This window comes from Phasianus colchicus, chromosome 7 (genome assembly GCF_987193195.1).
Source record: "Phasianus colchicus chromosome 7, bPhaCol1.hap1.1, whole genome shotgun sequence".
Classification (NCBI taxonomy): domain Eukaryota; kingdom Metazoa; phylum Chordata; class Aves; order Galliformes; family Phasianidae; genus Phasianus; species Phasianus colchicus.
In genome coordinates, this window is record NC_143442.1 from 4508865 (window position 1) to 4520923 (window position 12059).

At 41.8% G+C, this 12059-nt stretch overlaps 1 protein-coding gene across 2 annotated transcripts in view; it reads left to right on the top strand.

Annotated features, from left to right (window-relative positions):
- The first annotated feature begins 2408 nt into the window (after positions 1-2408).
- LRP1B (LDL receptor related protein 1B) overlaps positions 2409-12059 on the top strand; it is a 591311-nt gene continuing 581660 nt past the window's right edge. For both annotated transcript variants that reach the window (XM_090143529.1, XM_090143530.1), the window contains exon 1: positions 2409-2648. In XM_090143529.1, coding sequence (XP_089999655.1) covers positions 2564-2648 — 85 coding nt within the window. In that variant the 5' untranslated portion in view covers positions 2409-2563. The remainder of the gene's footprint in view (positions 2649-12059) is intronic.

The window sequence follows — 12059 nt, forward strand, 5'->3', positions numbered from 1 at the left end:
CTTTATTTCCTGTAAACAAGGAAACCATTGACTTTTATTACAAATGTTATTTAAATATTTTTATAAGTTTAGGTGCATCTGGGATCTGCAATACTGAAAGCAAGATCAATTAATTCTTGAAATGTTAATGTTTTAAATGAGTACCATATTCTGAAAAAAAATTATTCAATAGCATTGAGAAATGTTGCTAGATAAATGTGGAATAAGACAACAGAGGAGCAAAGTAGAAGGAAAGCAAGATATGGCTGAAAATAGGACTTTTGCTGAGGTGTTTTTAGGGCAAAATGTAGTAACCCATCATGCCAATTAACAAGTAACATTTGGGGAAAAGCATGGCCACTGGTAACTGTGCAAACCTTCACGCTTTTGCAGAAGATGCAAGAAATTGGGGTGGAAGGATGATAGTTCACTGGCACAGGTTGTTCAGAGAGGTGGTGGATGTCCCATCCCTGGAGACTCTCAAGGTCAGGCTGGATGGGGCTCTGAGCATCTGATTGAACTGTAAGTGTCCCTGCTCATTGCAGGAGAGTTGGACCAAATGGCCTTAAAAGGTCCCATCCACATCAAACCATTCTGTGATCCTAAGATTTTGTAAAAGATACTTCCATAGCCCAAGAATGGGGCAACACAAAGCTTTTCTGCGTGCACCCATTTCCTTATACCGTGTGACAGACATGGCATGTGGGAAATGTCTCTAATTTTAAGCAAGAATTCCAGACAATTTGGAATTCCATGGTACTCCTTTACACATTTTCTCACTTTGCTCTGACATCCGCCCTCTTTTCATATCTGGAATATAAGAAGTTGTTTGAAATTATACTTAATGCACTAAAGCCTTAAAGGTGCCTCTGATGGCTTACACAAGGATCTCCCCTGTAAATGTCCTGAATGACATTCACTGTCATACTGAAAAACCACTGATTCCCAAGACCACAAAGAATACCAGATTTTTCTTCTCTTTGATTTAGACCTTCTCATTACTATATTAGCAAGGGCTTTCTACACTGAGATCTAGAACCCTGCTCAGTTATGGTCATATATATACTAATTGATCACAATGGAATTATACAGGCTCTGTGGACAGTAAACAAATGCAGGATTTGATCCAAGAGGATTTTTCCCCACAGCTGTAAATTATTTGGAGTACTAAAACTACCCTATGAATCCTGCCAGGCTGACCCCATAGCAGTCACTGGGGCCAGGATGGGGGTATTACCTTCTTGGGCAGCTGCACCATGGGGCCCTTCCTCCATTTCAGCAGAAATAATTATGTTTTCCACGTTGCTCCTGGGTTGAGTGCTGTTCCTTCCACCATCACTTGGTCTTTCTGTCCCTTGGAGTTTCTTGGCTTCAATATCGCAATGTCACTTCAATATAAAAGGCATTAGGTTCCATGTTGGGGAATATAAACATGAAGTTAAAAGGACTGAGGCTTTACTCTTGAAATGTAAAGGTCTCAGCAGTCAATTTTAGCACCTTGCTGTCTTTGGAGAAAATTCATATCTGAGGGTGACGTGAAAGCTTTAGCACCTCTGATCTGGCAAAGGGATCGGATTAAATAAAATATTGCAGAACTGAGATAAGCAAAGCATGGTTATGTTGCGTGACACTTTCAAGCTAATACACTTATGTAAAGCAGAAGTTATGATTCTGCTGAACCAAACGGGGAACAAACGCAAATTTTGAGATCAGGGGAGGGTCAGGTTGGATAGCAGAGCTTGGTGGACTCAACATGATTTGTTGGGCCCGGAGCAGAGGAGCTGAGGGGAGGCCTCATGGTGGCTGCAGCACCTCACAGGGAGCGGAGGGGCAGCGCTGAGCTCTGCTCTCTGTAACGGCGAAAGGTTCTGCAGCAGAGGGCACGGAACAGTTGCACAGGGCAGTGGGCACGGCCCCGAGCTGCTGGAGCTCAGGGGAGACTGCTTTCACCCATTTCAGGGTTCGGGTGCTGCTGTGGGGACAGGGCTTGGATTCAACGATCCCTATGGATTCATTTCAACTCAGACTGTTCCATAATTCTATGATTCTACGACTCCAGGATTCAGTGCCCACCGGGATCTACTTCAAGGACCACCAATAACCAAGGTGAAGTTTGCTGAAGATGCTTTGGGTGGCAACTGAAGCTCGTGCATGTACAAAGTAGCTTCCTCACGCTACTTTCTTTCATCTCTGCAGCTTGATAAGGCAGGGAGAAACACGCTTATATATCTTTTCTTCCGCCGAGTCACCTCTGACGAAGCTCGTCTGCAAATAATAATAATAATAATAATAATAATAATAAAAAGCTTTCCAAACCCTCCAGAACCAAAGCAGGCAGCAGCGCAGAGCCGCCTCCCCTCCTGCTCCACGCCGGGAGCGGGGCGGGCGCGAGGCGGGGCGCGAGGCGGAGCGTGGCTGTGCCGACCGGCGGCGCCCCGCGCTGCCCGCTCGCTGCGTGAGCCGAGCCCCGGTGCGCACCGCGTTGAAAAGTGCCGGCGTCGGCAGCGGCTCCCGCAGAGTCTCCCGGCACGGCGGCGCTGCCGCTCCGCTCCCGCAGCCCGACAGCGGGCAGAGCTCCGCCGCGATGTCCGCGCTCCTCCTGGTTCTCCTGGCAGCGCACTGGGGATTATCGCCCGTCGCGGAGGTGCTGGCAGCGGGAGCTCGCGGAGGTAAGGGTGTGCGGAGCGTGTTCAACTTTTCTCTGGTGTTGTGTTGTTATCGTCCCCGCGCATGGGAAGTTTGGAGACGTAGAGCTGAACGGTTGCGGGGGAACTTAGGGGAGTTTCGGTGTGGAGAGTCAGCGAGCATCAGGAAGGGGAGAGCCGTGCTCGCCCGGGGTCGGTGCTCCCGTGAGGGAGCGTTAATGCGGAGGTGCTGGTCCCGAAGCGCTGCCGAAGTTCCCTCCGGTAACGCTGCCCCGCTGCCGCCCGCCTCGCATCCGAGCGTTCGGGCTGCGGGCAGCGCTGCGGGAGGGAGCGCGGGGCCGTGGGCAGCGCCAGAAGTTGCAACTCTTCCTCTCCTTAACGAGTCTCCGATCAAAGCCTCCGCCGGGGGTAGCGTTTTGTAGCGGTCTCGAAGCTCTCGTTTTCCCGAGTTGGGGTTGGCGTGGAATGGAGCGTTTCTCGAAGTAGGGGATCCTCTCTTGTCTCAGGTGTGCCCAGCTGCCTCGGGTTTCTTCCCTCGGTGCGAAACGCTGCTAATCAGAAGAAGGCTGAGGGGCTGTTGGCAGCCCCTTCCCTTCCAAACTGAACGTGGCTGCGCTGAATGCTGTCGTACCCAGCCTGTCGAACTTAGCTTCGTTTTAGCAGACACACAGTTCTGTACAACGTTCAGTTCTCACCATTAGGCATCCAGCTCTTCTTCATCGCATCCACACCACCTACCAAAGTGTTTACGAATTGCTTGCAACTCGGTGGGGGGAAGTGCAGGGGGCTCTACTCTTTGGGTTACACATTCGTGCTTCAGTTCAACTCCCGAACCTCTCCGGTCCTTTCCCACCCAGCTATCAAAGCTGCTCAGGTGATTAGAGAAGCAGAAATGAGAAACAAGCAGCTACGGGAGAGGGAGGCATTGCTGCAGCATCCCAAACTTCAGTGTTCGTAACGCTGCATCGTAACTATGAGAATAGTGCGAAGGAACGAGGGTGTAATGGCACCTGAGCAGTGCGCTCAGCCAGATGGGAGAGGTTCTTCGAAAACCTTTCAGCTTCACGAAAGGTACCTATGCCTTACTTCTGTCTGGGGATATTCGTAGCTGTGGCAGTGTTGTTTGATGGAAAGCGCTTCAAGAACTTTCTGTGATATTCTCAGGATGGTCAGATTATGCTTCAGCAGCTGTAGCCTGTGTCTGATTTCATGAATAAGAATCAAAGTTGCAAACATCTTGCAGAATTGTTCTGGAAACTGATTTATCATCTTATCTCCTTTGATGGAGATGAGCAAATATTTCTGAATATTAATTTTTGTTGTGTAAATTTTACTTCGTTTTCCCTATATCTTGTTTTCATTACCTCTCTCTGACTTAGTGTTTCACAAAAAAAATGTGCTGTCAGCTTACATTAAGATCAATCCTATCTTAAAAGACGGCATCCTTGTAAAGCATACCAGCCCAAAAAGTGGGATAAATCAAATTTACTTAGAATCAACTAACTCATCATATCATAATGTCATGTCTTATCAAAACCGAGTGGAGTACAAATCAAGACTTAAAAGGCATTTTGTTAAAAAAGTCAAATGGTCTCAACATAAAAAGGTTGAGGCATCCAGACAGCAAATTGCATTTGCACATCAGATAAACTTCATGATATACTGCTGAAATTACTGACCATACCAAGCTGATCCTCCTTCACAGGAGGAAATTCTGAGGCACTGAAGCATGTTAGGTTTAATGTATGTGAAAGGCACTGAAATTTGGAATGCACTGTGGTTCACCATTGGTAGGTAATAGAGAAATGGGAAAATGTCATGGATTGTGTTAATAGCACTGTTGTGGTAGCCATGGTAATGCTAAATATTAGTGAGTGTTGTAGGGGAGAGGTAACGCCTGTTAGACTGGTGGATGACTTTCAGGATTTAAAAAAAAAAAAAAAAAAAAAGAGGAGGAAGAAATAAAAACACTGAAGTTTGAAGTAATGAAACCTCTTCTCTAGTTCTGCAGTTGACTGTGAGAATTTCCTTGGGTCAGTTCTGTCCTTAGCCAGGTTACAAATGCTTTATTTTAATGCATGTATAAATGGAAGAAAAAATAAGATGGAGAAAGAGAAGGAAATGAGATGAAGGAAAATAGAAGCAAAGTAGTTTGGGGAGGGGAATACAGCAGGGAAGGTGATGAGGATAACAACTGTGTTCTGCCACCTTAGTCATGAAGTATAACTTGCTCCTTGGGGCTTCAGTCACTCTCCTCCTGAGGAAACTTGCAGCTCCCTGGCAGAGAAGCTGTAATGGTCTCACTAAGGAGCCTAAGAAACCTCAATGGATCTTCACAAGTTTCATCTCCATATCGTGAGAAAAAGGGTTTCGAGTGCTGTAGGGCTTGTCCCTGAAGGCTGTCAGATAGTGGTCCTCTACTGAATGGACAAATGTTATCTGGGAACTCGATGCTTGCTGAGTGATGGTGTATCACACATTCAATTAATATTTTTGGGTAATTTTAAGATTTTAAAGAGGGAAAGACAAATCTTCGTGGAAGCGGCTTCTCTCTGGATTCATAAAGCATTCAAAATGTCTACCTTGGTTCCACTTAGCAGAGAATTTACTGTTTTCACAGTGTCCTCTGACCACTTCTTAAGTAAAGGCTGGAGATAAATTACTTAAAAAAGGAATTTTCAGGTTCAGGGTTCAGCTGATGTTAATTTGGATTACTCATCTGGTAACAGAAAGAAACCAGGTGAAATAATCCGTCTTCTCCTGGTGGTGATTGCTGGTGGCCTCCCTTCTTCATCAAGGTGTCACAGCAAGCAGCTGATATGCTGGGTGGTTTTTCAGCAATCTCCTTATTAGTAGCAAAATGCTTGAAACCAAGGGTACCAAATACTGCTGCACTTCACCAGTCTGAGCTCTGGCTTAGCAATCTGTTGGGAGGTACTCTCTAAAAAGATTGTATTGTACATGAAAAAGAAATACTTCCAAGGTCGCAGTGACATTCCTATTTATTTATTCCAAAGAACAATGCTGCAGGAAGCATGCTCTGCTATTAAGAACTTATCTGTCATGGGAGAGGCAAAATTACAGGGAAGGGTGGAAATATATCAAGGAATTCAGGACAGTAGTTAGAAGGATGTGCAATAAGAAGTAATTAAAGAAATCGTGAGAGATATCCACAAATGCAATTTCAGTTTTATAGGGCGATTTGGTGATGTATATTTGTCCTCCATTGGGTATATGTGATTGCATGAACAAAATCCTGATGCTTCTGGAGACTGAGCAAGCTGTGTGGTTACACACAGCTGTATGCATTCCCTTCTGCAGGTTATTTTCAGTTTAGCTCAATACTTTGGAACTCTAGTTTAATAAAAAAGAAAAAGTGTTGCAGATGTCAACCTTTTAAACTGCTTGTGTGTTTTGCAGTTCAAAACAAGATGTTTTCTATGCAAGGACTGTATGTGAACTTGTCCTGTATCAAGCTTTTTACTAATTTATCATAGAGCTTTGGCAGGTATTCTTGCAGGTTGAAGTAGCTGATCTCCAAAGACGTGTGGAAAAACTAACTTCATATAGTACCTTTTTTTAAGTGTTATGTGTAAACTTGAGCATATAAATCTGTACCTTTATGTTCACATGGACTACATCTTATCTAAAGCATATGGTGAAATTTGTGCTAACTTCAATGTTATCAGACAGCAGCTTGAAAGTTTTTTTTTTTTTCCTCTACAGCTCTGCTATGTCCATTTATCTGCTATCTGGAGTTGTGTAAAATGGGGTTCTCTTTATTCTATTGATTGTAAAGGTAGTAGGTAACTTCAGTTGAAGAATTTAGAGTCATGGCTATCTGTAGAGATGCTGGTAAGCTCGGTGGTAGAACACTGGTTGTTTACTGTAGCATACTATCAATCATGTCACTTCATGGTTTTAATGTATTAATTTGTCTTTAGTAGTCATGATTCTTCAGATGTAATATTAAAAAAAAAATACTTGAAGTCATTTTAATGGCACTTAATACATTTTTAATCGTAAACAGTGAGGATAAAAATATCAGAACTTGATTATTTTTATGCAAGTCATGATGACTATTATACTTAGTGTGAGTTTTGGCTATGTGTACGTATTGCAGCACTAAATCCTGAACTTGTGAGTGCAATTAATCCCTAATTGGTTTTTTTAATATCATTACTCAATGACTACATGCCTTCTGTCCAACCCACTAGTGTGTTGTAGTTACACAAGTTGTTTTTGGTCTTATTTTCATCACTGCATACAAATAAGTTCAATTTACTGAATAGCCATTTTGTCTCTAGCTGTTTGGTTGGTGACCGTAATGACAAAAATGCCAAAGCTGCATTGAATTTGCAAATGAAGTAGGACAAAATCTTTTCTTATTTGGTTTTATTTCGTTAGTGCTTCCCACCTATAATAATAGAATGACTTGGGTTGGAAGGGACTTCAAGGATCAAGTTCCAATCCGATAATGTTAACATGGAACTTGACTGGGACTCTCTGTATTTTTCATGTACCCTTCTAATGTGAGTAGAGTCTGACACTTAAGATGACTGTATGTCCCTTTGGCAGCCACGTTTTTCTCTACCAGTTTGTAATAAATTGTGGTTGTGTGTTAATACCCAAACATTGCAGTATATAGAATACTGCTAATTAATGGGGCTTCTAAAAGATGATGTAATGCCTGTCTTGAAGTGAGTTCCATAAGACTTAGTTCTATTCAGTTAGAAGTAGAGTTGAGCTATCTGAGTTGGAAAAGTAGAGATTACAGTATTAAGAGTTCCAAATATGGTACATTGTGTTCTGAAATGTGCTTTCAGTATCAGCTGATGTTCCTAAACATTCCACGTGTGGCTTTCTGCTGAATAACGTGGCCTTCCAGAGAAGCCAAGCTGTTGAAACACAGCTTCGCTTCAGAAGTAATGTACTTTCTTTTTCTTTGTAAGATTAATGCATATAGAATTATCTATTGCCTTATTGTCAGTAGGACATTCCATGGTAGCTTCTGTGCATGACTCTACTCTACTCTCTGTGCTTCAAGTGTGATTGGATAAGTGCCCTAGAGACAAATCTTGAACTCTGAGAATAAGAAAAACGTATAATTTCTCAAGGTTTCCACCAACACAGTTTTATTTAGGAGTAGTTCAGAAGCTTCTCTATTTTTTTTCCTTTGAATGAACAAAGGAATCTTGGAGAATGAAAACATGCAGTTTTGTTTTCTCAAATAGTCGCACGATGATATATTGGAGGGGGAATAGACCATGTGCAAGACAAATGCTGATGCAATGCTTTGCAAATGCAGTATTTCTCCTGTGGGCTGTTCTGTCAAGGATGAATTCTTCTGCTCACACGAACGCACACTCCAGCAAAACAAAAAAAAATACCCAGCCAGTTTTCATATAATGCTTTGTGATTTCAATTTGCCTGTTTGCAAACTAGCAAAAATAATTTTTGTCAACAGTTTTTAAAATGCAATTTTGATATTGTCAGATAGTTTAGGCAGCCACTTATTCTACTGCTACTGGTGGAGAGCACTTGGGTTTGCACTGTTGCTTTTGTGACATGCAGCCAAGCATTTTCCTCAAACGTGGTTTTTAGAATAATTTTTCAGGCACTGGGAATGTACCTAAATAGTACTATCTGATATATCCTTCCAGCATACCTCATTAGAGAGATGCTGTGGTGATGTGTAGACATGAAAATGCATATAAAATAGTTACTAATGCAAGGAGATGACGAGAAAAATCACAGTAATTTTCTGGCTGATAGGTAGGTTTCCCCCAAACACCTGTCTCTTTCTGCTTGCAAATGCTATGGAGATGAAAGAGGAAAGAGCAAGGTAAGTTCATTGCCATTCTTTTGCATATGCAAACACGCTGATTTATCTGAAGTATGTTGATATTTGTGTAAAACTGTGTGCTTATAAAAGGAAAGCATGCTGTTCAGCAGTGAAACTTCTCCAGAAAAGAGTGGTTTTATTTTACTTGTTTTACTATGCTATCAAACAGACCACACACCTGAGTTAACACAGCTGAAATCAATGTGTTTTGTGTTTTTGTCTTTGGTGGTAACAGGGCCAGGATTTAAGAGTGTGGGGGATGTTGGGTCATTTTATTTAGACTATAACTGAAGAATCTTAATTGGAAGACAAGTTACTTTTTCCTGTTTTGTATTAGAGACTTTGTGCAAAAAAAAAAAAAACAACCTAGTTATTTTTATTCCAAAGGTCCATTCACTTTTGCCTGGATTTCTTTTATTGAGCCCATTTGATATTTCCCAGATCTATTTTTTAAATATTTGCATTAAATCATGATTGCTTTTCTAGAGGACCATCACAAACTGAGAGGATGAGTTATTTCATCAATTATTCACTTTTAATAAATGCTACAGTGACAATGTCTCATTTAGGGAAAAAAAAAAATCATTTGTTTTGGGGAGCTCACTTTTTCCTGAGAAACAAAATTCCAGATAGATCAGTATGTTGACATGTATGGTCTGCTTCTTGGAAGCTGTTAGGTTACAGCTGAACTTAGTTCTGTGTGAGGCAGACAAGACTGGCTCATTTTCTAGATGAAGCACTGTATTTATCATTCAAGATGTTTAGTTACTGCTAGTCTTCACTCATTCCAAGTACCTAAGACTCATTAAAAGAAGCTTAAAACACAAAATCTGATGAATTGGAGTAATGAAGTACAGTGACAGGGATGTTTAACAGAGCATTAGAACTGTGGTTCATCCTGCTTCCTACTGCTTGAACAGGGTGAGTAAAAGTAATGAGATGGCACCTGGGTCAGAAGTGAATAGTACTTTATTCTGAAATCATGAAGGAAGTCTTCTAGAAAACAAAAATCTGACAGTGATCCAGAAATCGTGGAAGAATCTGTTCTTCAGTACTGATGCTGATGTACCACCCAGCTTCCCAATTTCTGCCGATGTGCAGAGTTGATGAAATAATTGGTGTAGCTGGAATACCAGCAGTAATGATTTAGATACTAATGCAATTTCACTAAGTTAGACTCCTTAAAATTCACGTTGTCTGTGGCTTCTCAGCACCTCTGCATTTCAAAGGGTCTTTGTGGTGTTATCAGTTGACATACAAGTTGCGTGTAAAAATGCTGGGATGCTGCTCTCAGCCTTAGGGTTTGGGTGATCCTGTGTGGAGCTGAGGTTTGGACATGGCAGGGACCTATAAGGATCACCAGCTTGGAATATTCTAGGAGATTTTCTATTACTTGGTGAACCGCTATTCTATTCAGTTGAGGAGTTTTGGAGAACAGGAAACCTCACCTCACTAGAAATAATGAAAAGTCATTTATTTTGAGTAATTGCATTGAGTGCATTGAGGTTTTTTTTTTTTTTGAGGGATATTTGCAAGCAAAGTGTAGGCTCAGGACTGGAAGCAAAACAAGAAGGCTGCAAAACTGAATTCATTCCTTTTTGGGTCCACTGAGCCAAGCTGTTCTTATATTTAAGATATGGCAAGAACAGTGAAGAACAAATGCTTTCTTTCTGGTAATGTTGTGTTATGGTATTCTTAGGAAAATATTTTAGGCTACCTTGTTAAATTGTGTACAATGGTGATGAAGCAAGTTGAGACTATGCAGGTGTGAAAAAAGCTAAGGCACTATTCTGTGCCTGCAGCTGGTCATGTTGGATTGCTTTTATTGTGCTTCTGTGGACAACAAAGCAAGGCTACACCAGAGCAAGCATGTACCTTGCAAGTGTTGTCTGAGGCTTGCCTGGCTTTTTAATTGACCATATAGGGCTGATATGAGCCACTTCTTTGAGGATATTTTGCATGTATATACGTGGATATATGAAACATTAGACAGGGAGAGGTATGACTACAAAGTGCAGACAAACTAGAGTGCCAGAATGCCACGAAGTCTTGCACCCTAATCCCAATGGCTCTACTACTGCAGTGCTAAAATCTGGAGCTTGTATGTGGATCAGCATGTGCGTACAGAGCCATCAGAGTGAGGTCCTTCTCTTGGCTTGTTACATTTCTTTTTCTGGGTTTCGAGGGACTGTGAGTTAAACGGAACTGACAGTACACAATATTACCCATTTACTCTGTAGATTATACTCCGCTGGAGAATTGGTGTCAGCTAATCTGCTACTTTGATATTTTCAGAGACCTGAAAACTGTGTATACCATAATAGTGCAGGAGAGTATCAGATGTAAGCTTTTGTAACTTCATTTCCTCAAAATTCTAGGTAGGTTTGCTCAGATCTCCAGCCTTTGTTGCTTACTTTGAGTAGCTTTTTCTTCTGTGCAGAAATCTGGTTTGTCATACCAAACTTTGACTGATCTTTGGGCGATGAGAAGAGGGTTGGAAGCAGATGGCTGTCAACACAATGATGAAATTCTGTACTACTGCTCAGATACAAACTGTGCGGCTCCATATTTAAAACACATTCAAGCAAATAAAACTGCTTATATTTCTAATGCAGTTCAACTCTTGCTGTGGATTATTCTTAATACAATTCGTACACTTCTGTGATAAATTTTCTTTTACTGCAAGAAGCTGAATTCTAACTACTAACCAATTAGTAGTATTCAGCAATGAGTAAAACACTCTGAACCATGCTATGATTTTGTCAGTGAGAATCGTTAAATGCTCTTCAATGAAACCGCACTGATTTGCGTTAATTGGTGGCCTGTCTTTTCACAACGGTATCAAGCTGTGACAAATGTGCCTTGCAAAGACAAGGTAATGCAGCTAAACGTGCAGTGACTGCTGCTCTTGTGGCGTTGGCTGGGCTCAGGAGGTAGCCAGTGACTGCAGGAGTGCTTAATGTGTGGCAGAGGAGAGTTGAGAGCTAATATAGGTGTGAAAAGCACGATGTAAGTATGCAAAATTAATGGAGTATCTCTCAAGGTTTTGTTTATTTTAATGAAAAATGTGAGGGTGCAACTGATCAGTGGTCTGTTTAGCAAGAAACTAACCACTGCAAGGCTAAAGGTAGCATGGCATGTCCTTGGTGGTCCTAGGGGCAAGGTAACACTGCAGAGCTGGGTTTTTTTAACCTAGCTATTGGGGCTGTGTTAGTTTCGGGGAGAAAACCAATATGTTGAGCATGGTTATCTCAAAGAGGTCACCACTGGCTGATCATGCGTGCATAAAGCTAACAAGGGAAAACTAATTCTAAGTACTTCTAAATTTGCGTTTAATTCCACTCTTCTGTTTTATGCTTAACAGAAAAGCTGCTGCATCTAAGTGGAAATCTTTGAGTAACTCTGTTTAATGTGACAATTGGTAAGCATCCACTGGCTGGGAGCTTTACATTTATACTGTGAGCAAATTGAGTGGTTAACTTCACTTGTTCACCTTGGATTGCACACTGGCACCTTGAGTAGAATATCTCACTTATCAAATTTCCAAAACCTCATGCCTGGGAAAACCTCTTATGACTTCAGGAGTCCAG